A 27,106-nucleotide genomic window follows, 5' to 3' on the forward strand; every position below is an offset into this window, starting at 1 on the left:
GGCGGGTGTGTGTCTTTCCATTTGAGCAATATCAATCGTCTTGCTAACAAGGTTGTGAAAGCTATCACGGTTTTTGTTGGTTTGCCTATACAAATATCTTGAGATATCACCCCAAATATAGCCCCGAATGGTGAAGGTGGAATAAAAGCTTCTAAAACATTTGAAAGGAAGGAAAATATTGAATGCCAAAATGTCATTAGTTTAGAACAAGACCAATACATATGTGAAAGGGTGGCTAGATCCGTTTTACATTTTTCACACATAGGGTCAATATCTGGTATGAATTTTTTCAGCTTTACTTTAGACCAATGTAAACGATGAACAACCTTGAACTGCATCACAGTGTGTCTCAAACATATTGATGAGGAGTGAATTCTATTCAAAGCGTCCTCCCATATTTTTTCAGATATTTGTATGTCTAACTCCTCTTCCCATTGTTGTTTCAGTGAAAGTAGAGATCCAGATTCTTCTGAATTAATTAAAGCATATATTTGTACCAATTCTTGGTGAGTTTGCAGATTCTAAAATGATATCTAGAAGATTTTTTGATGGCAAGGTGGGGAATTCAGGGTAATGTGATGAAATAAAACTACGAAGTTGTAAATACCTAAAAAAGTGTGAATGTGGGATATTCCCAATTCTGCTCAGCTGTTCAAATGTTCCAAAACTGTTAGCAATGAAAAGATCTTTTATTCTATGAAAGCCCTGGTTGTGTTATTTTAAAAGACTGAAGTAATTAATGAATTTAAAATGATACTGGTTATGATGTACGAAAGCACTCTGGTACAAAAGGCACTACTGAAAAATGCTATTAGTGGGAGAACTCAATCTCTGTGCTGTTGTGCTCCAAGTTTATATAGATGGAAGATTTTGGTCACAACAATTACAATTGGCAATTTCCAATAAAAAAAAAGTTCACCTTTTCCAGATAAAAGACTCACTGAACTCATTTACCATCATGACTGTAAATCTGAAGAAAAGCTGTGAAAACAAAGACCAAGGCCCAGTCCCATTTCACCACTCAGGTGTCCCGATTTTTGAGACAGAGGGGTGGGGCGAAGTGTTGGGGCTACACGGCCCTCCAATCGGAGGTTTTTCAGAGACTGCAAACGGAGTTTTACGAGGAAAAAAGAAAATCCAGCAAGAAGGCTGAACAAGAGACCAAAGAAACCCATGAATAAGAACATTTCAACCACTATGCCTTATGAAACTCCAAAATTAAAGATATAGACATAAACAAAGCAAGAAAAGTCTACAAAGAGTGTTTGGATCATACCACCCAGACACTGCCTAGACAGGAGATCAGTGGCTGGTACTGGAGGGCAAAGGCACCCCAGTCATGGAGGGCAAAGGCACCCCAGTCATGGAATCAAGAGCTAAATGTCTATAGTTCTGTTGTTGCTGCTGTAATTATGCCTGCAGGGCTAATAAAGGGTCTGACAAGTGCCTGAAAAAGCAGGCAAGCCCTCACATAATTAGCTGATGAAGGTCATTAGCTTGCACTAATAAATGTTTTCAGTAGCTGCTGGTTATGCAACTGTTCCAGCTTTTCTCTCTACATCATCTTCATATTATGAACACAGACTCCCTCCATCTGAGAGATCACTTACTTTTTGGCCAGGTCGTCCACTGTGAGGGCCGCATTCCCCTCACCGTCGCTGTGCACTTCGTCATCCTCCTCGTCCCCCACCATCCTGAAACACAGGGACGATGGAAAGGTTAGACTGACACACTGACCTTTTCCCGCAGCAGGATTGGGTTGCACCCTGAGCGCGGCGCCGCCCTTGTGTTTTGCAGACGGTGCAGAAAAACCTGCAGGGAGGCTTCCAGCAGCTTCGGCAGAAGCCGCAATGCATGGAAAGAGCTGGACAGTAATTGATACAATTCATCATCACAGTATTTCACCAACACATCACAGCCTCAGAGTAAACACCATGTCCCAAAGCTTTTATACTGCTGCTCATCCAGCGTTCCTTCGGGATATTAACAGGGAGTTTGTGCCGCAGTGACAGCCTCTACTCTTCTGTGAAGGCTCTAGATGTTGGAGTGAGCATTAGTGAGGTCAGGTACTGATGTTGGATGGTCAGTTCTGGATGACACCAGCTCATCCCAAAGGTACTGGAGCTCCATCACTCAAGAGAACGCAGTTCCACTGCTCCACAGCCCAATGCTGGGTGGGGTCTTTACACCCATCTAGGCCATGCTTACCATTGGGCATGGTGACCTTAGGCCCATGAGACCTCAGGCTGCTCCAAAGCACCTCACTATATTGGTCAGTGCTCTTCCATGGAGATTATACAGGCTGTGTTAACACCAATTTCAGCAATGGCTGACCTTAGAGTAGCTAAATCCATTATAAGGGCTGTCCAAACACTTTTGCTTAGAAATCAGGCACAGCTTGATTTGACTACCCTGATTATTTATCCATATCTGAAATATTAAGTTTCCTTTGGTGTACGCATTCTCTGAGCACAAATATTAAGCAATTTCTTTTCCCAAATTGGTCAAACTACAAGTTGAGAAAGTAAGTTTGCACATAATTTAATCTTTCTAGTCACATGGTACTCAGAATTTTTAACAAAATTCAAAAACGACACCTGACTGTAAATTTAAGTATGAAAATTACATAAATTGAACTGAATTGAATTCAGAACCATCAGCCAACTGCATTTGCGCACTGTGGAGTTAGACCTCCGCATTTAACCCATCCGTGCAGTTACACACACACACACACACACACACACACACTAGTGAACACACACTAGGGGCAGTGAGCACACTTGCCCGGAGCGGTGGGCAGCCCTATCCACAGTGCCTGGGAGCTGTTGGGGGTTAGGTGTCTTGCTCAAGGGCACTTCAGTCATGTACCGTCAGCTCAGGGGATCAAACCGGCAACCTTCCGGTCACAGGGCTGGTTCCCTGACCTCCTTCCCACGACTGCCCTGAAAAGGAGGCGCACCGTTCCCGGAGGTGCTGCAATACCAGGTCGATGCATGTAGCAGACAGAGCAAGCCCCTCTTCCGTCTCCCTGTTCTAAAAATAAATTTAATATATAGTCCCCAATATAGAGGACATACAGATATCAAACTAACGGTATTAAAATAGCTATACAAAAATACCACTTCAGACCATTTAGAACAAGTTAAATCTTTACCCATAACTGAGTTTAGTTTATGGACACGAACAGGTCCGAAAATACCTCGAAGGGAACCTTACACAGTGTATTTCTACTGGGGCAGCACCAGAGACACGACTGCTACATTCACATCACAGGCCTCGTTGCTCAAATCCGATCTCTCTGACACGATGGGTCACACTCGGAAGTGATTCAAATCGGTCATTAATGAACTGACCCTCATGAGTTCCTCCTACTCAGTAGCGTCACGTGACTGAATCACTGCATCATCAGCACAAACTAACGAGCAGAACGAGCTTCGCTGAGAAGATCATTAACTCTGATCGGCTCTCAGCTTCATTATTAGAGCCAGACAGAGGAGAAAAAGGGGAGATAAGCTGCTTTTCCACCGTTTACAGGCCTTAACGTCTGTTCGGCGCGGTTGCCATGGTAACGCTGAATGACAGCGCAGCAGAAAAAAGCGCATGAATTCCGATTGGAGCGTCACTTTAAAGACCCACGGCCACAAATCGGATACGTATCCGATCTAGGACCACGTGAAAGTGGATCAGGTCGGATTTGAAGAGATCAGATTTGTGTCCACACAGCCCTGAAAACTTCGTCAGTGAACTATGAGGACAAAAAAAAGCCAAACAAAAACAAAATTTCCGTTCATTAATCGTAAATCACGGTAAAACGTTCAATTAATCGTGCTAAAGGCTGGCTGATGAGGAAAAAATATACCATATCTTTGAGAACAATGAACAGAAGGCACCAAGAAAAAAAAAATAGGTATGACAAACATTTATTAATGTTAAATATATATTAAAAAATAGGTATTCGAGATAAAACGTAAGGGAAAAGGTGAACAACTTGTAAAAATGAACAAGATGACAGCATAATGTACAGATATTTATGCAATTTATGCAGGTTGTTGTTTCCAAGCCGTCTTGTCCATTTTCCATGTTCAGTGCTCTAGAAGAACTGACTATATTCAGAAAAGCCTATTTTGATGCAACATAACATCACAGCCATAGCACATCACTGTACTGCCCACTTCCACCTGGAAGGCCCCCTTATCAAAGGATTTAGTGTCTACCTGGATCAACTCCTGAGTTACTCACCAAACCCCTCATGAGCTGAACCGGCTACGTTAAAGCAGGAGGCGCTCAACCCTGCAGCTGTACATCTCCAGGAATGCACTTTGGTCATGCCTAGCCCTGCCCTCCTGCTGGGAGTCCTGCGCGCATGTAAACTGTGGTCCACTCACCGATTGTACGGCGTGCTCGGCTCGTCAATCTTCATCAGCCCGTAGTCCTTATCTGGAGGGTGATACGTGGCCAGAATGTTCATTTCGTCCCATTTCTGCGACTTCTTCCTGAAACACAGGGCCCAAATACGGCACTTAGCACACAACTTGAGGCAAAGCCATTAGCACCGATGCAAATACTCCCCCCCCTGAGATCGGCTGGATTTAACCAAGGACCGTGTCCCACTTTAAAACCTCGAAAAAGTTACGTTTAAAGCACAGCGCATACGGGAAACTAGTAATAATCCTTTATTTATAGTAGGCGGCTGATCCCTGTCCTTCAGTCAGTGTTTCCATGATAATGGAGAGGATAACATTTAGTCCAAAATGAAGGCAAACATTACATTACATTTACATTAATGGCATTTGGCTGACGCTCTTATCCAGAGCGACTTACAATTTGATCACTCACACACAGGTAGGCTAAGGTGGTGTTAGGAGTCTTGCCCAAGGACCCTTATTGGTATAGTGTAGGGTGTTTGCCCAGGTGGGGGATTGAACCCCAGTCTACAGCGTAGAAGGCAGAGGTGTTACCCACTACACTAACCAACCACCACGCAAACCATCATCGTAAGAGGAAAGCAGCAGCTTTATGAACAGCTTTATGGTCACTTTTGATATTTACTCTACTTTTCAATCCTTAAAGCGACGGTACATTTGATTGGTGCCTGGAATATCTGTAAAATCTTACACTCGACTCATAATGCTCTTGCTGTGTTAGTGTTCTGCTACACGGTGTCGACCAGAAGAGGGTGGGTTCCCCGTTGGCGTCTTGGCTCCCCCCCCCCAATCGCAGGGCTAAACGGTTCTGAGCATGGAGGGAACCGTTCCAGTGGCGGTTCGATACGCAATGCTTAAAACCGGGGCTCACAAGCACGGATGATAAAAACGTACAACAGCGAGAATCGTGCCCTGGCTAAGGTAACGCGAGTTCCCGGTTCCTCCCACTGCAATACGGGCTCGGTTCTAACGAGCTGACACTTAAAAAACACCCGTTAAGAGGATTAAGACTCGTATCTGAGGGCAGTCTCAAAAATGACTGGCGCTGAAATGACAAAGATAAAAAATGGGCTTGTTCTGAGGTGCTTTGGGCTGTACCCTCCACACGGTGGTGTAGTTTTCTTGGCTCTGATTGCAGCAGCACTGCTGTGTCTGATCCACTCACACCAGCACAACACACACCAAAATGTCAGTGTTACTGCAGTGCTGAGAATGGCCCACCACCCAAATAGTGCCTGCTCTGTGAGGGTCCAGGGGGGTCCTGACCACTGAAGAACAGGGTAACAGAGTATAGGAGAAACAGATGGACTACAGTCTGTAACTGTAGAACTACAGAGTGCAGCTATACAGTAAGTGGAGCTGATAAAGTGGACAATGAGCGTAGAAACGAGGAGGTGGTCATGATGTTATGGCTGATCTGCGCATCTTGGATAATCTAATACATGTGGGGTTGGTTTACACACAGCAGAAGACTAGAACTGACACCTTCTCAGGCCTCTCTGAAGCTTGAGGGCTGTTATTTACTGGTTGGATGGTTTGGGTGGGTAGGTGGGGGGGGGGGGGTCGGTATTCGGCTGGTGCAGCAGTAATCTTCCACAGCCTCTCTGGCCCCATCTCTCACAGCCAGTCAATAAGTCAGGGGAGCATTACAGCCAAGCCATGGGACAGGCCAAATCAATTGGCAATGCCCTGTCCTTCTATAATAAAATCACTCAAGCTCCTTTTATTACCAAACTCTGAGCTGCTAACACTTTAAGGCAGAGCCAGTGCTGAATCACCGGCAACACGCAGGCTTTCGGCTCAGCAGACGGCCTTGAACCCTTACAACTCTCAGCTGTTGCGGTTGTCCCTGGTGACAGAAGCACGGCGTAGTTCTGTAAGAATTATTTTACGTTCATTTAAACACGTGAAGAAGTTGTGTGGAAAGCACAGACCACAGCCGTGTTTGTAAACAGGAGAGATTTTATGATCTGAATGTGATCAAGTACCAGCATCAGTACCAATACTTCACATCTTTGGATCCTTCACAAGTCGTGCTTTAAACGCTGCAGCCTGAATACAGTAATAACTCTGCTTTGAAGGAAGCCTTTATCATCTTTATTCAACCTTCACTCACAGCTTCAGTCGGAATATTTTGGGAACGGATTCTGTTTTTCGGGTTACTCAAGCAGCTGTGGGCGTGACTTATTTATAGACAGAATTGGTCAAACAGTGTAGGTAGCAAAAGCTCTGGGAGGAGGTCCAACAAGCTGGATTTATTCATTTCAAATCTACTTCAGATTCATGATTCTTCTGCTGTGGTACTTCATCAGAAAACGAAGGACTGAAAAAAGCCATTTCACGCCATGGCTGGCAGGTTCAGGCGCGAGGATTTACATCCTTGATGAAATCAAAGTTCTAAGGGATAAAAAGAAGACGGAAAAAATGAACACACAAAAATTAATAACGGGTGGTTTTGGTACATAAAAACCACAGAAATGTTAACATGAGGGTGAAGAAATTAAAACACAAGACAACTGTACAATATGGGGTCCTTCACCACACCCCCACATTCTTTAAAGGTTCTACAGGTGTTTCACACATTCACGCCAAGAACCTTTATTTAAACTGTAGAGTTCTGCATACGGCATAAAAAGAGGATGGGCTATGGTAATAAAAAGGAGTTATGGCTGTTTTTGACACACGAACCCACTCAAAACATCACAAATTGGTCTCAAAGCAAAAAAAAAAAAGCAGAATATGGGACTTTTTAAAATGTAAATGTGCCAGTTCGAGAACAAGGACAGTTACACAAGCCGTATTTGTAGAGGTGTGTCATTCAGCTTTAAGCGCCAGTGGGAATCCATTCAATCCCAGTACACCGACAAAGGGCCGGGGTTTAAACATGATTATGATATAACTACCTCCCGAAGAGGAACCGGAACAAAGGAGTCGACTGCGGCGGATTCCCGAGCGTGCAGAGTTTGAGAGGGGAATATCGTGTAGCCGAAAGGATTAGTTTGATTCCATTATTTAGGGGCAGAAGAGGCCTTAATAATAACAGGAGGACCACAGAACGAGATTTGGTGCCCTGCAGTCCGCGCTGCCATGACGAAGCCATAATCAAGACAACCGAACTCGCGTCCAGGCCACGTCCAGGACCAATAAGTTAATGTTTATCTTTTTATAATTCATTTCCTTTCCTAAGCCGGAATAATCAGGTCGGCACTCATTTCATCCATCGCAGAGTCTGTATCGGTGCTGAATAAAGGTTACTGATTTCAATAATATATATATATATATATATATATATATATATATATATATATATATATATATATATATATAAATAAATAAATAAGCAAGCCTTGCAGCTCTGATACCGTCTCCCTTCTGAGCGTCTTCCATGGAAACCATTGTGAATAGCTGTGTCCCAATTCAGGGGGTCCGTCCTTCAGAGGCTGCAATTGAAGGCCGACTGCGTCACCGTGGCGGGACAAGACTGTCCCACTTCGAAGGCTCCGTCATGAAAGGTTGGGCTGAAAGATTCATCATTTTTATATCGCCATCACAATTTAAGACGGATCGATTTTTAAATCGCAAGAGCTGCAATTTTCTTTAATTATATATACACTAATATATTATTATTAGTAAAGCGAGTAAGGAAGTCGTTCTATATAGAGCCTTGAACACTCAAAGACTCACCTGCACGCATAAATGTGATGTATGTGGTTCTGTATAGCATTAAAAAGGGTTCTGGTATTGTGACTTTGTTGCTTGTTGATGTCAAGCTTATAACAATAGCAGAACATTTTGGTTCTATGGAGATAAAGGTTCTATATAAAGCCACATACGACACATTCTCCATCAATCTCAAGAACTTTTTCACCATGCAGTGAATCCTTATGGTTCTACACAGAACCAATGTCTTTAGTAAAGAACCGTCTTTCAGAATCGGTGCGTACATTCGCAAAACCGCTGTTTTGGGTTTCAAGAGGGGAAACAGAACCTAATAAGAGTTTGTGAACTGCCTGTAGGTGAGTTTAGACCAATCAGAGGCAACTAGACCCCGACACCACAACCTACTGGCAGTTTGACACAATACATTCAGGGGTCGAGCCTCAAGCCAGAAAAGGTGGATGTTCTTCTCTTCTAAGAAAAAGGATTAAAAAAAAAAGGCCTGAATCCTTTGAATATATAAAAATTTATATATAAATAAACACATCGCGATTTAAATTGCATTCCCGCTCAGCCCTAATATGGAGCCAAGAAATGTGTCCTTTTCCAGGGCAACGAAGGATCCAACAGGTGGATCCTCCACCAGCCAACATATCCCAACATTCGCTGGGTGTCAGCAAGGATATGAGAACATGGCAGCGTCAGAAGAGGAGCGAACAGCAGCTGAGGAGACACTTTAAATGTAAGAACTGGGTTTAAACTGAGTCGAACAGCCAACAACACAAATGGTAAAAGAGGCCAATGTGAGCTGAAGCAAAACTTAAGAGAACTTACGAGAAGCATGTCCAGCCCTAATAAATGAAAAAATAAAACTAAAATCAGTTTCCAGCTCCAATCTTTCAAGAACTTTAAAATAACTGGACGCAGTCATAAGGGCAGGAAATCCGCCGTAGAGCAGACCGTCTCACTTCGGTTCAGCCTTTGCGGGTCTACACAGCCTTCCCAGGATGCAGCCCCTGAACTGGGACACAGCTAAAGATCTAAACTAGGCATCTGGGTGCCCATCAGAGGGTGTGGCTTATGTTATGGACACAAACCCTGGTTGACCTGTTGAGCAGGTTTTTGTTGGTGTGCTAACAAATCACGGCATCTCCTTGAATGAGGAGCCAGATACGTTTTAAAGGGCCCATATCACACATTTTCCCTTTATCGGTTTACCCTGAAGGCCCACTTATGACTTTGTGTCGGTATTTATTTTTACATGACTGCTTATTCCATCTTCCCCAGGAATAAACTGGGCGTCTGTCACCTCTACCCCTGTTCTGACTGGCTGCTCTCGACCTAATCTGAGTCCAGCAGCACAAAACAGAAGCACAGCAAGCGCTGGCGTTCATGTTAGGATAAAGCCGGGGTTACGCTACACGACTTCTACCCCGAGTCTGAGCTGGTCGGCTCTGGCGCGTGGATTTTTGGGTCAGTCGGAGTCGACAGTCGGAGAGAGAACAGAGCCGTGTGTGAGCAGCACGGACTCCGGTTTCCTTCCTCCCGATCCCGTTTCAGAGCAGCTGGAGTTTAATCGGACGTCTGATTTTTTTCAGCTCAACTCTGAGGGAATCTAGCTCTGTACACTGATCAAATGACTCGGTGTGAATGAACTCCTGTAACAGCCGATAAAAACTGTTCGAAATAATAAAATGTGTCACAGGCCTAAAGAGCCCACACAGGGTCGCTGTAGCTGACTGAAGCTCACTGACGCAAGTTTAGAGAATAAACACTCAATTCTGAGTGAACCTGTGTTTTGTGGGGATCTCTTAGCAACGTTTAATAGTATAATAATAATAACAATAATAATAATAATAATAATAATAATAATGAAATCATGCAATGATTTTTCAATGTTTTGCAAATTTCACCACACAAAAAAAATTTAACCGGCCTAATTTTGCTCTCTTCACAACGAAATTAAGTTAGTCAGTGTTCTTTAAATACTGACGATATTTGACCAATGACCAATCACGCTTCTCCGTCTGGAAATCTGATGGACGAGTCTGGGTTCGGCGGTTGCCAGGAGACGGTACTTGTCTGACTGCATTGTGCCGAGTGTAAAGTTTGGTGGAGGAGGGATCATGGTGTGGGGTTGTTCTTCAGGAGTTGGGCTCGGCACCTAGAACACCTTTGGGATGGATTAGAGCGGAGACTGTGAGCCAGGTCTTCTCGTCCAACATCAGCGTCCGACCTCACAAATGTGCTTCTGGAAGAACAGTCAAAAATTCCCATAAACACTCCTAACCATCGTGGAAAGCCTTCCCAGAAGAGTTGAAGCTGTTATAGCTGCAAAGGGTGGGCCGACATCATATTAAACCCTATGGATTAAGAATGGGATCTCACTGAAGTTCATATGCGTGTGAAGCCAGACGAGCGAATACTTCTGGCAGTATAGTGTATAGAATTGGAATGAAAGGAGTCGGCAAATATACTTTGGCAACGTCTGAAAAGTGGAGTTATACATTCCCTGCTGGAGTGGAGCGATCGGCGATCCGTTTTCCTGTGTCTGAGTGTGAGTGATGTTGCTGTAGATCAAACAAACAAACAAACAAAAAAAAAGCACTGATCTCAGTTTAAACGTAAATAAAAGGAGAACTCTTGCCTGTCTGGTGTTGAGATTCACACTGCAGTTGCTTTTACCCAGTGAGCGAGAGAAACAACAGTTTAGAACTTGTAACCCATCCATCCATTTTCTAAGCCAAACTTGTAACCAGACAGCTAAAATAATCTGTTATCTTTCTTCTTAAATTATGACTATTACAGAAATTGCTGCCAAGCTTTTCCAGCTGGTAAAAACAGCCAACCAGAAACTTTCCCCCACTCTCCCATGACAGAGTGTTTGTTGTGTTCTGCCCATAAAGGACAGTTTAAAACAACAATATACCACCCATGAGCAAAAGATCAGCCACCAAACCTGAAAGAAATAACGATTTCACATTTATCACGATATGTATTGATATCGACTGATATGACATTTATCACGATACATATCGCTCGGCTCTAGCTCAGAAAAGCGTAATTTGACACAACAATAACAATAAAGTATCACTGTATTGCCCACCTTTACCTTTACGGATGCTTTAAAAAACTGTGTGTTTTTCATATCATGAAACATTACGAACACTGGCCCATCCCTAACGTAGATTAGTCAATACAAGTCTAATAAAACTGCTTCGTCAGGAAAAAGGGTCAAACGGTCAGAACACTGCTCTGGTTAGAGGACAGCAATATCAATATGAGGATTACTGCCTACCTGAGAAATAAACAGGGGTACAGTGCACAGCCACAGAGCAGGGTGTGTATCTTGTTTTCCGCAAGGGATTTAAAAGAGAAGGAAAAGGGGGGGGGGAGGCACAATCAACCACGGCCTTGTTCTCAGAACATTTGGTGCTTGGCTACACAAAGAATACTTAAGGAAACAGTTTCCTTTTTTTAAGCCCTTTTTATGCACAGACTATTTTGGTGTCAATACTGAATTCCCTGCCGTCTCTCGGGACTCTAACTAGTGCCGTTCCTGCTGCGCGTCCTATTTTTCTAAGGAGTGGGAGAGACAGGTTTTAAGCACAATGTCATTTGAGGGAGAGAGAGAGAGAGAGAGAGAGAGAGAGAGAGAGAGAGAGAGAGAGAGAGAGAGAGAGAGAGAGAGAGAGACAGAGAGAGAGAGAGAGAGACAGAGAGAGACAGAGAGACAGAGAGAGAGAGAGAGAGAGAGAGAGAGACAGAGAGAGAGAGGGAGACAGAGAGAGACAGAGAGAGAGAGGGAGACAGAGAGAGAGAGGGAGAGAGAGACAGAGGGAGAGAGACAGAGAGAGAGAGACAGAGAGAGAGACAGAGAGAGAGAGACAGAGAGAGAGACAGAGAGAGAGACAGAGAGAGAGAGAGGAGCTATAATAGCTTCTTTTCTCGCATCTCTGGCAGGAAACTTTTCCTCAAAAGTAGAAGTTTCTTGTAAAATGTCTTAATCTCAGATTTTTTCCTGAAGCTCAAGTTCTCATTCGTCAGCCTCTTGTTCGAGTTTTTTCGTTCCACCTTAAATGAGTGTAACTTCCGCACCATTTAAGGTGTGTGGCAAAGCCCGAGCTCACCGGAGGGACGTGAGGCACGAGAGTGGAGGCGGGAGTAGGAGGACGAGGATGCCCGGCCCCCGCCCCCTGTTACAGGCGGCTGAACTGCCAGCTGGGGGCGGTAACGGGGAGGCGGAGCTCGGGACTGGCTCCTTGGACTGGTACCTCTCATGGTTGGCACCAGGGTCCTCCTCCTCCTCCCACCACCACCACCACCACTCTCGTGCCGTCGCCGCTGAGTGTTCGGCCCCCGCCTTTCAGCCGGCTCTCTCGGCCGTCATCGCCGAGGCCCGGGGGGCGGGCGCATGCCACAAGGTGGAACGGGAAAACTGGAACAAGAAGCTGGTGAACGAGAAACTGAGAAAAACAAGGTCAGGAAAACACAAATTTGGCAGCTTAGTAGGGTCTGAATGCTTCTGTCGACCCCTCAGTGACCGAGTTACGCAAACACGCTTGATAAATCAATGGAAATCCCATTTAAAGCAGCGGAATTCACTCATCAGAAGGGTCTTGACACTTTTGGACGTACAACGTGCCATAAGTGCCTCTTTTTGCTTCTGCTATTCGTCCAGTTTGAAGCAACACAGAACGCATTCTCTGTTTACATCACAAATCAATAGGCAGGCTAAACACCAACGACTCACAGCTCTTCACAGATAAGAGACGCTTGACTCTGGGCTGATTCTTGGTATTCAAAAGTACAACTCAAACTAAACAAGGACTTTCTTGCTGGAAGTGATCTGAAGACTTGCTCTGGGTTTGGACAGCCAGCCTCCTCTCAGCCCCAAGTAAGACAGAGTGCCAGAAAGGATGAGATCAATTCCACCGACCAACACGTTTCTCCAGGCAGAGACGCTCTCCTGACAAGTCCACGCTGACAGCTCGGTCTCGTATGAAGTTCAGAGAAACGCAATGGTGCATTTAAAAACAGTAGTTTATGTAGCGTCGGCCGTGGGCAGCGGTCACCAACACAAATGTTAAGATGAGCCATTCTGTCCTTTAAAAATATAATAATAATAATAATAATTAATCCATCTTGGGAGCCACAACGTTTTGTCCATTTATCGAAGCAACGTTTTACCATCTTGGCTGAAAACATGTCTTAAAATGAGCCGGTTGATGTCCTAGCATAGTCTAAAAACTATAATATAAACAAAAACAGACTTACTGTGCGCTGCTTTAAGCTTCAGCTCAGCTATAGCCGCTTTTCTCGCATCTCTGGCAGGAAACTTTTTAAAACAGTTTCTTGTAAAATGTCTCAACATCGGACTTTCTACGCTTCTCGTTCACCAGCGTCTTGTTCGAATTTTCCCGTTCCACCTTAAATGGTGCCTGAGGCGCCAGAATGTAACTGCTGCACCGCTTAAGGTGGAACGGGAAAATTCTTCCAGCTTCGTGACTTTAGTGTTTAAGAGTTCACTCTGAACGCTGTTCTGGAGCTGATCTGAAGGCCACATGAAGTCTGGAGGTCTGGAGTGCTGACTGAACGTGCCGAAACCACAACCACTCGCCGGACAGGTGCTCACCTCTCTTCAGCTTTAGTGCTCGCCTGAATGTGGCTGCTGCACCATTTACACCATCTACTTCTCCCATTTATCACCAACATGTGAAATGGAAAAGTCAATAGTCATTAAGAAAGAAAGAAGTTCTAAAAGAAAGAAAGAAGGAAAGAAATCCTTAAAAAAAGAAAGACAGAAATCCTTAAAGAAAGAAAGAAAGAAAGAAAGAAAGAAAGAAAGAGATAGACAGACAGATAGACAGACAGACAGACAGACAGATAGACAGACAGATACAGACAGATACAGACAGATACAGACAGATAGAAGGAATTCCTTAAAGATAGATAGACAGACAGATAGAAGGAATTCCTTAAAGATAGATAGACAGACAGATAGAAGGAATTCCTTAAAGATAGATAGACAGAAATCTTTAAAGATAGATAGACTAGAAAGAACGAAATCCTTAAAGAAAGAAGCATAGAAGGATAGAAGGATAGATAGATAGATAATCCTTAAAGAACGAAAGAAAAAGGGACAGAAGGAAAGCAATGAGCCCTTAAGAAAGAAAGGCCGTAAGAACCATTTCACCATGCAAAGAACCATTAAAGCATGAAGTGGTTCTAGGCAGACCTCATGGTTCTAAACAGAGCCTTCCCTTTACTAAGGAACCCTCGAAGAGCCATCAGGTGTCCAGCTCAGCAGCACCATTCAGTCCGATTCGACTTCAGCAGATCTGCAGGTTTCACCGTCCTTTTACAGCAACTTTCTAGAAAACGGGGCAGACCAGGGCGGAAAACTCCACAACAGGCAGAAACAGAGAGAAGACCAGACTTCGTAAAGTTTACTGTGTGTTCATTGCCATGTAAACCATTTACTGGTTTTAAGTGGTCAACCGTTCTGACTGGGTGATGTCTTTACATGTAAATATGGTAGTTTCCCAAACAGGGATGATGTGTGAGTTGGCTCAGGAAAGATTAGTGAGCCCATTCTTCCTGAATGCTGCTCCTTTATACTAAAGATTGGCCCACAAATCTACCACAGCTCGCTTGGTTCTGTTTTCCCCTCTGACCATTAGAACATGACACAGGGTTATAATCAGATAAGAAGCACGTTTACAGGAAGGAAACTATGAAAGCCTTTCAAAGCGTCTAGTAAATGACATAAGCTGCAGTAAACTGTCTTATCACCATGCAAAGAACTGCCTGAGCACAGAAACGATTCTATATAGGACTCTAGGCTCTAGATAAAGTCAGAACCACCGCCTTTACTAAAGTGTGCAGCTCTGCTAACTTCCAGCGAGCTGGTCTGGCCACATATTCGGGGGGAAAGTATTTGTTTCGCTGGTTTACTGAGATATGGGAGCAGAACTCGACAGTAAACAACATTAGCGGCGACGTTACCGAAGCTGCAGCAGAGCCGTTAGCACTGAAAACCAGCTTCTAGTTCGAATTATCCCGTTCCACCTTAAATGGCGCAGCATTTGGTTACCATTCCGGCGCCAGAGTTGATCAGCTGCACTACTACTTAAGGTGGAACGGGAAGATTCGCGCAAGAAGCTGGCGAACAGGGAGCCAACTTCAGCCTCGCTTAGCACCGAGGCTAACGCGGCTAAACTAGCTCTCTCAGCCCGGCTGCCGGTACTCACTGCTGGTCTTCCTCGGTTCCTCCGGGTCCTCCAGGCTCCGTGCTCTCCGGCGGGGGTTCGGTGCAGACTCTAGCACCGCTGTTCTTGTTTTTTAAGATGCCTTTAATAGGCCGGGGAGCTGCCATGCCACACGCCGCCCTCAGAGCGCCTCTCTCCCGCTCCGCCAACCACGAAACCGGCGAGAAAACACACCAAAATAAACCGACTGGGCTGCCGAGAGTTGAGACTCGTTGTAGTCCCGAATGCGGGGCTGTAACCGTCAAACCGTCGTGTCCAAGCTCTACGGGCGACCGGACCGGACCGGACCGGCGTCTCATACAGGTTCTCTCTGAAGCGGCAGAGTTTGTGGAGGGGAATCAGGGCGCCGCCGACAGTCACTTCAAACATCGCGAGGTTTCCGCCGTCGTCATAACAACACCGCGAGGTCTCTTTTTTAGCACGAAGAGTCAGACATTTTTATTGGGGCGTTGAGGTCACGCGTTAAAGATCCCAAAACCAGTGGAGGACCAAACCATGTACCTGAGCTAAAGTCGAGACCCCCAAGGTCCAATGTTCCTCCAGTAAAAGTAGAAGTTCCTCCCTTCAGACCTCCACTTGAGTAAAAGTACTAAAGTATTTACCCTCAAATGTACTTAAGTATAAAGTAAAAGTACTAAAAGAGTAATTCTGGCTCTGATGTCCTGTTATCATTTTTATAACCAGACTGGCTTCATGAACTCATTTCAGGTGAAAGTCCTCCAGCGTCTCTCTTGGTAAACCAGTCTTTTAATAGAACGTCATTAATTAGTGACGCTGACGTCTATTAAAATGATCAGAAGCACAAAACACTGAAGGTAAACAGTTTCCATCAGGGAGAACCGAGTGGCTCTGAAATCACTTTTTACACACAAGCAAAGTTTCAGTTTCAGATTTATTTACAACTTAGTTCCAAGTTTAAGTTGAATAAAAACTGGCTTTAAACTCAGGATCACAGATGAGCTCCTTTACTATGTTGATCTGTAGGCGTCTGTTCATAAACAGAAACCAGCCCAAACTCATTTACTATAAAATGAAATGGTGTTTGTAGAAATTCAGAAAAAAGCCGCGTCAGTCTCGACTGCATATGTGGACATATTTCTATATTGAGCTCTATTTACACAAAGTTAGGTTAGTTCATCATTTATGTTGAACAGACTCTCCCAAAGTTTTACGCTGCTGCGCTGACGTTGAACCGCGTGCTGCACTGGGTCGGTATGACCAACAGGTCAAAACCAGCTCTAAACAAAGTGACCGCTGGGCCCTGATTGGTGCTCTGGCTTTGCGCTTCTTTCGTTTTGACATGTTACGTTTTTATACACACAGAAACCAAAAGGAACGACAGATTTCTCAGAATGTAGGAGGAAAAAGTCGGATATTAGACTCTGAAATGTAGTGGAGTGAAAGGAATGTGCCGAGTGTAAAGTTTGGTGGAGGGGGGATCATGGTGTGGGGGTGTTCTTCAGGAGTTGGGCTCGGCCCCTTAGTTCCAGTGAAAGGAACTCTTAAAGCTTCAGCACCAAGAGATTTTGGACAATTTCATGCTCCCAACTTTGTGGGAACAGTTTGGGGACGGCCCCTTCCTGTTCCAACATGACTGCACACCAGTGCACAAAGCAGGTCCATGAAGACATGGATGAGCCAGTTTGGAGTGGAAGAACTTGACTGGCCTGCACAGAGTCCTGACCTCAACCCCATAGAACACCTTTGGGATGAATTAGAGTGGAGACTGTGAGCCAGGCCTTCTCGTCCAACATCAGTGTCTGACCTCACAAATGTGTTTCTGGAAGAACGGACAAAAATTCCCATAAACACTCCTAACCCTTGTGGAAAGCCTTCCCAGAAGAGTTGAAGCTGTTGTAGCTGCAAAGGGTGGGCCGACATCATATTAAACCCTATGGATTAAGAATGGGACGTCACTCAAGTTCATATGCATGTGAAACTGAGACTGAGTCCCTCGCTGTCTTCAAACGCAGACTGAAGACTTTCTCTTCTCACAGCACTTAAATCAGCACTGAATTAAGTACTGTTTGCAATATATTGTGCTCCACTTGTACTTCATATTTTATTGTATTGCATGGCACAGAGTTCTGTGCTCATCTCTGCTCCTTTTCTCTCTGTATCCACTGTGACTGTGTTTCTATCAGTATCTGAGCTCAGACCGTCTTTCTCTCTAACCTACTAGCAACTAGCAGAGAGACTTTCTCTAGACATTCAAAGCTTGTAAGTCGCTCTGGATAAGAGCGTCTGCTAAATGCTGTAAATGTAAATGTAAGCCAGACGAGTGAATGCATCCGGAAATATAACGTATCTAAGTATGATTTAAAGAAGAAACCCTATTCAGTATTTTTCACTGTACATTTAGTTCCCGAAAAATGAAAGTGGGCTGCTTCTGTTCAGAGGGAACCCAAAACAAAGACCCTCATTGTACAGTAAAAGTAAGTTCTCCACGCATTATGCATATGACAGTAAAGGCCTTGAGCTTGTCCAGTGTGTGGGTGTAAATATCACAGTGTTCACACAACTTTGAACAGTCTGATGAAGAGGAGACGGGAGGGAAAGGGTTAAAGGGAAGGTTTCCTCTGTGTTTGGAATAACTTCAGTCCTTTTCGGACTCCACCCTCTGCTTATCTGCTTGAGTTCGCAAAGGGCTTTGGTTTCATTTTCATTTCTTGCCACAGGCATTAAGTTTCGTCTCTCTTCCTGCATGACAGCTGTGAGTAAAATGCACTTTTTCAACTTTTTCTTACTGTTGCTCTGTTTAACGTAAAACCATTCTCAACTTCTCTCCTGCTGTTTAATACTAATGTGTTGCTTTTCACTTGCCATGCAGTGCAGATGCATCAGTAATAGCTTTAATTGGCAAATGCATCAAGTTTTGATTTTTCTACAGCGTCCACTTTTAATGCATGGCGTTAAAGTAATATCCCACCCTTCCAGACGTCCTCTCGTGTCTGAATGTTTGCTCATTACCTTTCTTTGATTCAGAGCCGTGACTAAAGAAGTGATGGCTTTTTCATTTGGAATGTCCAAAGTTAACAGCACCCTTTACACAATTGAAAAGAAGGTGGAAGCTGAAGGTACTGTTACTGTCTGCACCAACAAACAAGTTAAAGGGAAAATTTCTGCATAATTCAATTGTTGGCATGTGAGCAGAGTCATTCAGAGTGGTTTGGTGTGACATTTGTTTGCAGTGGTGGTGATACACTCTCAGAAAAAAACAGTACTAAACTGTCACTGGGGTGGAACCCTCAAGGCTCCATCTCAGTACCTTCAGTCAGGGAACATAACTGAACCATAATCCACTGAGATGATCTGTTCTAAGCTGGACTGACTCCACACACCCCGCCTCGCCTCCAGGCTTTTACTCTACTGTTCTGTTTTAAAACATTCGGTTATGAAAAGGAACAAATACCAACTTTTCACCTGGAGGAACTGATTTAATCTATCCAAACCACTGGTGAACCTGCACAAATTATGAAAGATGCTGTGCTTGCACTTCTTAAAGATACATTTTAGGCCAAAACTTTCTCAAAACTATCAAAATATGAAGTCTCAGTAATCAGGCAACATATTTGTAAGTATGTTGTGTAATAACTTTATGCTAGGAAGTCTTATGTGGCATTAACAGCTCTGGATGTCCGGTTCCGGTTCCGGTGAACATTTCTGGCTAGGTAAACTTCTCTAGAATCACATCACACCTCTCTGAATGGCCTTATTTACCATGAAAATAAAATTCTGTGTATGTCCCCTTTAACGAGCTGTAGTTACTCACTCATCCACATTGTTCACATTAATGCATGGCTTAAATCTTCTTTGTGCAATTAAACATTAAATTCTTTCCATTTTTGGGTGTTTCATGTCACTTATCTGCTGTGAAGATGCTGCTGTGAAGGACGACCAAGAGGTAACCACATTCCCCAAAGTACCTAATTTTACCTTGGGACAAGCAGGAGGTTTCCTACAAAACCAGTCGCCGGGTAAAAACAGAGCCTCCAAAAATGAAAAGAGAGAGGATGCTGTGCTGCCGCTTGGCGCCACAACCTTAGGGAGTAAGTGAGAACCACTTCTCATCAGTGCAATTTCAGCTTCATTTGATTTCAGTACTTTCATTAAAGATTAATGAGGATAACTAAGCATCTCCCCTGACATCCCCTTAAAATGTTTGTGTGGTTTTATGTACCAAAAACAGCCATAATTCTTTTTTACGTTTCCGTTTTACAACCTGTCTTCATCCCTTAGAATCAAACCGGCTGTTCTTTGTTTCTGTACCTTTACGACTGACTTATGTAAATGAGCTCTGTCCTGATTGGCTGCCTGTGTTGTGCCTTATTCAAAAAGTAATATTGGCTGAAACGCTTTGTATGACTTCAGCATGATTGGACGGGGCTAAACTGCTGTAGGCTGACTAGGCGGATGTCTGTAAATGTGATTTTCTTCATGACATCAAAGAAACAATGCATTCATGTTTTGAAACTTTGGTAATGTTTACAAACATCAAACACCTTTATTGAAAAAAGTGAGGAAAATATGATAGTTATCGATATGGGCCCTTTAAGTGCATACATTATTAAGACGGCTTGAAAAAGGCAGCTTGAATTTCTTCATTTTGTTATTCTATGCTTTTTTTACCATTTCACAGGTAAACACAGATAGGTGAGCTAGAACCACAAAACTTGGATCAGGATCATAGAACCCATACAGGAATAGTGCATTTATGCTTTTGAGACTTCGCAACCACTTGGGATAACGTAGCAATGGCCTAGAAATACATTAGCGACCACCTGGCATACTATAGCAACGGCCTAGCAACACTGTAGCAACCACCTGGGATAACAGCAATGGCGTAGAAACACATTAGCGACCACCTGGGATACTATAGCAACGGCCTAGCAACACTGTAGCAACCACCTGGGATAACATAGCAATGGCGTAGAAACACATTAGTGACCACCTGGGATACTATAGCAACGGCCTAGCAACACTGTAGCAACCACCTGGGATAACATAGCAATGGCGTAGAAACACATTAGTGACCACCTGGGATACTATAGCAACGGCCTAGCAACACTGTAGCAACCACCTGGGATAACATAGCAATGGCGTAGAAACACATTAGCGACCACCTGGGATACTATAGCAACGGCCTAGCAACACTGTAGCAACCACCTGGGATAACATAGCAATGGCGTAGAAACACATTAGTGACCACCTGGGATACTATAGCAACGGCCTAGCAACACTGTAGCAACCACCTGGGATAACATAGCAATGGCGTAGAAACACATTAGCAACCACCTGGGATACTATAGCAACGGCCTAGCAACACTGTAGCAACCACCTGGGATAACAAAGCAATGGCATAGAAACACATTAGTGACCACCTGGGATACTATAGCAACGGCCTAGCAACACTGTAGCAACCACCTGGGATAACATAGCAATGGTGTAGAAACACATTAGCGACCACCTGGGATACTATAGCAAAATGCCATAGCGATGGCCTAGCAACACCCTAGCAACCACATGAATTTCATAGCAATGGCTTTGTCAAGACTATTTTTCCCCTTCTAGTTCCTTAATGTAGGTATTATTTGCTGTTTCAATATATTTTTGTCATCTTGTGCATTTCTGTAGGTATTTGGTCTCCTCCTCTCCCGTCCCCTTGGAGAAATGTGACCTGGACCAAGGAGTGAGTATCCCACCAGCTTTGATGTAAATGTATGTTATTCTGTTATATCCAGGTAGATTGTTCTTTTTGGGATCTGGTTCCAATTTAGCATTAGTGAGGTGAGGTACTGATATTGGATAGTTAGGTCTGGATCATAAATGCCACTCCAAATCTTCCCAAAAACACCAGAGCTTCACCACTCCAACTCATAAAAAATGTGTTTTGTGAAGGTTTATCATTCCAACTCATGTGAAATGTGTTCAATTGAGCATCATCATTCCAACTCATCCCATAAGTGTTCAATGGAGCATCATCACTCCAACCAATCCCATAAGTGTTCAATGGAGCATCATCACTCCAACCAATCCCATAAGTGTTCAATGGAGTGCCATTGCTCCAACTCCTCCCATAAGTGTTCAATGGAGCGTCATCCCTCCATCCCTCCGGGGGAAACCGGAGCACCGAGAGGAAACTCACGCAGACACAGGGAGAACATACAAACTCCACGTAGGAATGACTCCACGTGGTCGCCCGGCCGGGGAATCGAACCCAGGCCCAACTCATTCCATAGATCTTTAACTGAGTTTCTTCATTCTACCTCTTCCTGAAGAGGTATATGGAGCTTCATCACTCCAACTCATTCCAAAGGTTTTCAGTAGAGCTCCATCTCTCCAGAGCACATGTTGTCAATAGCATTTAGAGCTGCTGGTGATAGGGTAGTACAGCTCTACAGTAGTAAAGCTCCAGTGAATTTACTTGACATTTCTTTTCAGTGGAGATTATTGAACGCTTAAACAGATGAATCCACTATTTAGAAGGGTTTGGATGATTTTGGACTTTTGGACACATGGTGAATTCTATCTTTAGAACTAAGGACACGCTGATGGAGATGGTGAAGACCTACAAACCGGCCAGCGACTACGTCTCTGAGGCCAGGGTTCTGCTGCTGGGTCCAGTTGGTGCTGGCAAGTCCAGTTTTATCAGTTCGGTGCAGTCTGTCTTTTCTGGACGGGTCCTAAACCGAGCCATGGTGGGATCTTCCTCTTCCACAGGCTTTACAAAAAAGGTAAAGACAACAACATTTTTACCATCGACCTATAATTTTGACATGAAATTTTATTTGTCACTACTGAATATACGCCCTGGCCACTTTATCAGAAACCCCTCTCTTGAAGCTCCACATTGCTGGTATACAGTTAGAAACTGTGGCTCATCTGCTGATGGACAGTTTGTGTTAGCTGTAGTCCTTCGTCAATGGTCAGTTTTTGACCACAGAGCTGCTGTCAGGTGGATATTTTTGTTTGGCATTCCACTTTCATCATGTGTAAAAACTCCCTTAGCACTGCTGTGTCTGATACACTCCTACCAGCACCACACACAGTACCATGTCAGTGTAACTGCTATGCTGGACCACCACCCAAATAATCTGGACAACAGCGGTCCTGTGGTCAGAAACTGACCAATGATGGCTGGAGTAGAGGGACTAATAAACTGTACAGTAACAGATGGACTACAGTCTGTAACTGAACACCTACATAGTGGACATACAAGGTTGGTATTTCTAATAAAGTGGCCAGTGAGTGAAAGTGCAAAGTGTGTGTTTCTAATAAAGTGGCCAGTGAGTGGAAGTACATGGTGGGTGTTTCTAATAAAGTAGCCAGTGAGCGGAAGTACAAGGTTGCTGTTTCTAATAAAGTGGCCAGTGAGCGGATGCACAAGGTAGATGTTTCTAATAAAATGGCCAGTTTGTGGAAGTACAAGGTAGGTGTTTCCAATAAAGTGGCCAGTGAATTACAGTACAAAGGTAAGGGGTTCTGGGCTTCTTATAAGGTATGAGGTGTATTAATAAGGTAATACACGTGGATATTGTGGACAGCAGGAGAGCTGGCACACGCAGAATATCCCGTATAGATGGATTACTAATGAATGAATGTCACTATATGAAAAATCAGAGCATTAATTCCCTCCAGCTCCAGTCCTTCAGCATCAGAGCGGGTCGTGAGAAAACGGATGGCACCACAGCTCTGGCCTTGTGTGATGTGATGGGTATCGGAGAGGGAGAGATGACTGGACTGACTCTTCATGATGCACTCTGTGTCATTCAAGGACATGTGCCAGAGGGACATCAGGTACATTCTTGCCGCTGTAAGAACTCACCAGTTATAGAATTGAATTCAGAACCATCAGCCTACTGTGTCTGCACACTGTGGAGCTAGACCTCCGCGTTTAACCCATCCGTGCAGTGAAACACCCACATACATGCACACTAGTGAACACACACACTAGGGGGCAGTGAGCACACTTGGCCGGAGCGGTGGGCAGCCCTATCCACAGTGTCCAGGGAGCTGTTGGGGGTTAGGTGTCTTGCTCAAGGGCACTTCAGTCATGGACTGTCAGCCGAGGGGATCGAACCGGCGACCTTCCGGTCAACATACACAGTACTGTTACAAGTAGCTGATTAGATGGCAGCCCAATGTGCCATTATAAAGAAAATGATTCCGAAAAAAATCAGATTTACATTTTTTTACTGACACCAGATGATCAGTTTGTCATCGCGTGTTGATTTGGGTGACTACTGACTTCTAGTGTTTATTAGCAACAATAGCCTCCAGCGCTAAACTAAAGAAGCAACATTTGGGCCCCCAAACACGTCTTGACTGATCGACTGTCTAGATAATAATTCATTTTTACACGAATCTCTCTTTATCCCTTAGAATTAAACAGGCTGCTATTAGTAACTGCACCTTTAAGACTGATATATGTAAATGAGCACTGTTCTGATTGGCTGCCCTGCATTGTGTCTCATTCAAAAAGCAGTCTGGGCTGAAACTTTCGTTATGGCTCATCATAAATGGTCTGAACTGTGGAATGAATAGATGTGTGTGTGTAAATGAGTCGGCTTTTTTGACGGTACGAATGCAGTGAGTTTTAAATGGTCTGTTCTTAGTTTCCACATCAGGACTGGAGGCGTGAACAGTATATTCAGCAATGCTTACATGCTGATATGCTCATATGCTTATATCAGACTCTTATTGGAATAAAAGAGAACAATTTTCCATTTAATTGGCCCTTTAATTTGTTTTTGCCAGTTGTTTCCTCGCGTTCTTTCTTAAACTGTTTATTTTTGTCAATGTTGAATTTTTAAAATGTGTGTTCATAGTTTTATAGCTTTTAAAGTGTGGTATTATTATAATACATGTGCTGTGACGTCTTTTATTGAAACTGTCACTCTTAGTAAGCAGTGAAGCTTTTCCCCCTCGCAGTTCGTCCCAGAGCAACCTGTGAAATCGGAGACTTCAGGCTACATAAAGAAACCCGGCCTCAAAGACAAGGTTCACTGTGTGGTGTTTGTGGTCGATGCCTCAAAAATCAACACCTACTCCAAAGTTCTGAGCTCCACCTTCCAGAAGCTCAGAGAACACATCAGCAACCTGGGTGAGTCTTCAGAGGGTTGACGGTGATTAGAAATACAGTCGTATGCAAAGGTTTCTGCTCCCCCGGTCAAAAGACATTTGAAGTGAAAATAATTGAACACATCCTGTACAGAGAACACACCTCTGCACATTTTGATGCACAGGTATTGTTTATTTGATGAATTTAATGGTTTGAGGAAAAAATAAAACATACAACGTGGAATGTTCAAGGGTTATGGCACATTTTACATTTTAGGTTTTATTTTTTTCCAATATGCTGAACACAGTAAATGAATAGAAGCTGAAATTTAATTTACTGTCACTCAGAAAATCAACAAAGGCTGCATTTAACATTTATACATACACACACACACACACACACACACACACACACACACAACATTATGTCCCCCTCTTTGTTTCTACGCTTATTGTCCATTTTATCAGCTTTATCATCAAGCAGCACTGCTGTGTCTAATCCACTCGTACCAGCACAACACACACTAACACACCACCACCACCACATCAGTGTCACTGCAGTGCTGGGAATGACCCACCACCCAAACAGTACCTGCTCTGTGAGGGTCCATGGGGGTCCTGACCACTGAAGAACAGGGTAACAGAGTATCAGAGAAACAGATGGACTACAGTCTGTAACTGTAGAACTACAGAGTGCAGCTATACAGTAAGTGGAGCTGATAAAGTGGACAGTGAGCGTAGAAACAAGGAGGTGGTCAGAGTGTTGTACCTGATCAGTGTGTATATGTATGCATAGTTCTTTTAATCAATCAGAAGAAATTCCATGGCATTTTTCTCATCATACTACATTTAGATATTGCGTACAAACGGTTAATAGATGTAAATCATGCAAAATTTAGAAAAATTGGTGGAATTCCCACTTAAGTGTTTTCTCATTGCAGGGGTGCATCAAGTGGCTTTGCTGACTCATGTGGACGAGGTTTGCAAGGAGACTTCTCAGGACATCACCCACGTGTACCGGAGCTCCACTGTTCAGCAGCTGGTAAGGACACAGTTCTGCTATATTTATATGGATTTGTAGATTTTACTAATATATATATATACATACACACACACAGACACACACACACATATGTGTGTATATACATACATACATATATATGTGTGGGTGTGTGTGTGTGTGTCTGTGTGTGTATATATATAGATAGATAGATAGATAGATAGATAGATAGATAGATAGATAGATAGATAGAAATAATGTATGTATGTCGCTGTTGTCAGTAACTTTACAGGAGAAAGAAAAAACTTATTGTAGTTTTAATGTAAGTCAATGGAACCAGACGTCTTTCCAAGTCATTTTGGGCCGTTTCTTTTCGTCCATTGATCATGAAATTTACAAACAATGTAAAGGACAACAGGTCCTTTGAAATTATGTCAAAAACTGAAAAATGGAGATACGAGGTTTTCTTCCGAGAGCAGCGATATATACAGCAACCTATTCGGCCTACAGAAGTTTAGCCCTGCTCTAGGGGGCAGTGAGCACACCTGCACGGAGTGGTGGGCAGCCATGTCCACAGCGCCTGGGGAGCAGTTGGGGGTTAGGAGTCTTGCTGAAGGGCTCAACTATTTTATAAGGCTGCTTCAGCTTGGACTGCTTTCTTGAATGACGGCTCCCAATCAGAACAGGGCTAATTTGCATATTTCAGTCCTAAAGGCCCAATAACAACAATTAAATTACAGGGATAAAGACAGGTTGGAAAATGATCATGCAGTTAAGAATTATATGCCCATGCCATATGCAGACTTAATGGGAAAGATATGCATGAAAATGGTGAATATTGGCCCTTTAAACAGACTCAACAATGTGGATTCTGACTTTAATCGTTAGCTTTAAACTGTAGAAGCAAGATTCAGTCACCAAACACGTCTCGGCTGATCAGCTGCATTACTGGTAGGAGGAAAACTGTTTACGTTTGTTTGAACTACCACTTTAATGACCTTTTATGTCGACATGTCCAGATGGCGAAGGCTGGAGCGCTGCTGGGAATGGCCACCTCCTACATCGTCCCGGTGAAAAACTACTCAGCACAGCTTGAGCTGGAAGAGAGCACAGATATTTTACTGCTCACTGCTGTCGACCACATCCTGCAGTACGTACATCTGTACTTCCAGGATACGGCCACTGAATGCAAACGGCCGTTTGAAGCCTGAGATCTCAAGACCTAAATATTTAAACCGATTTTTTAAATCAGTCAAACCATACGGTGGTCCCAAATTTGAATGTGAATAAAAGTATGAAAGTTAGATGTGACAAAATAAATGAAAATAGTTATGGGTTAGATATTCATACATACAGCACTGTGGGAAAGTTTTGGGCATCTAAGCTAATTTTAACCAGGTGACCTCAGCAGTGAGTTTATCACAATATACATTAGAATAAAGTCATATTCATAATTCAGATAAACAGAAAAACAATAAACAGTAACAAGAATTTCTCGGGTCCATATTTTTCCTGGACACCTTCACAGCCGCCACAGAGACTCGTTAATATCATCAATGACATCATGAGCTCAATTTACTGAGCACTGATTGGTCAAACCAGGAGCTGCTTTATAACTACATATAATACTGGACTTCCTCGAGGAGACGCTTGGAGATGGGTAAACAAACACACTCACATCCAGAAAATCACTA

At 43.6% G+C, this 27,106-nt stretch overlaps 2 protein-coding genes and 1 pseudogene across 4 annotated transcripts in view; 1 reads left to right on the forward strand and 2 right to left on the reverse strand.

The window, feature by feature from the left end:
• Positions 1-15,725, reverse strand: part of ppp1r2 (protein phosphatase 1, regulatory (inhibitor) subunit 2) — a 31,955-nt gene extending 16,230 nt beyond the window's left edge. The window contains exons 1-3 of one of the 2 annotated variants that reach the window (XM_017702616.2): positions 15,335-15,725; positions 4,386-4,493; positions 1,611-1,694 (exon numbers count right to left, since the gene is read on the reverse strand). In XM_017702616.2, coding sequence (XP_017558105.1) covers positions 1,611-1,694; positions 4,386-4,493; positions 15,335-15,651 — 509 coding nt within the window. In that variant the 5' untranslated portion in view covers positions 15,652-15,725. The remainder of the gene's footprint in view (positions 1-1,610; positions 1,695-4,385; positions 4,494-15,334) is intronic. The other variant, XM_017702615.2, reaches the window with a different exon arrangement.
• LOC119265298 lies at positions 2,949-3,117 on the reverse strand (annotated as a pseudogene).
• A 2,249-nt stretch (positions 15,726-17,974) lies between the features above and the next one.
• On the forward strand, positions 17,975-26,716 carry LOC108430209 (interferon-induced protein 44-like). 2 transcript variants are annotated; one of them, XM_017702541.2, is made up of 9 exons: positions 17,975-18,065; positions 18,338-18,429; positions 19,231-19,401; positions 20,987-21,041; positions 21,888-22,086; positions 22,973-23,149; positions 24,284-24,455; positions 25,354-25,454; positions 26,432-26,716. In XM_017702541.2, the coding sequence occupies exons 2-9, from the start codon at positions 18,357-18,359 to the stop codon at positions 26,621-26,623; spliced, it is 1,140 nt and encodes a 379-aa protein (XP_017558030.2). In that variant the 5' UTR covers positions 17,975-18,065; positions 18,338-18,356; the 3' UTR covers positions 26,624-26,716. The 2 variants fall into 2 exon arrangements, with proteins under 2 accessions (XP_017558030.2, XP_017558031.2); XM_017702542.2 differs by having other exon boundaries at positions 22,991-23,149.
• The last annotated feature ends 390 nt before the right edge of the window (positions 26,717-27,106 follow it).

This window comes from Pygocentrus nattereri, chromosome 15 (assembly GCF_015220715.1).
Source record: "Pygocentrus nattereri isolate fPygNat1 chromosome 15, fPygNat1.pri, whole genome shotgun sequence".
Classification (NCBI taxonomy): domain Eukaryota; kingdom Metazoa; phylum Chordata; class Actinopteri; order Characiformes; family Serrasalmidae; genus Pygocentrus; species Pygocentrus nattereri.

Bases quoted from the DNA above. Each gene is read 5' to 3' on its own strand.
- LOC108430209 (XM_017702541.2), top strand. From the start codon at position 18,357: ATGGCTTTTTCATTTGGAATGTCCAAAGTTAACAGCACCCTTTACACA. The intron at 19,402-20,986 runs GTAAGTGAGAAC...GCATTTCTGTAG, and splicing joins TGGCGCCACAACCTTAGGGA to GTATTTGGTCTCCTCCTCTC. The intron at 23,150-24,283 runs GTACATTCTTGC...TCCCCCTCGCAG, and splicing joins ATGTGCCAGAGGGACATCAG to TTCGTCCCAGAGCAACCTGT.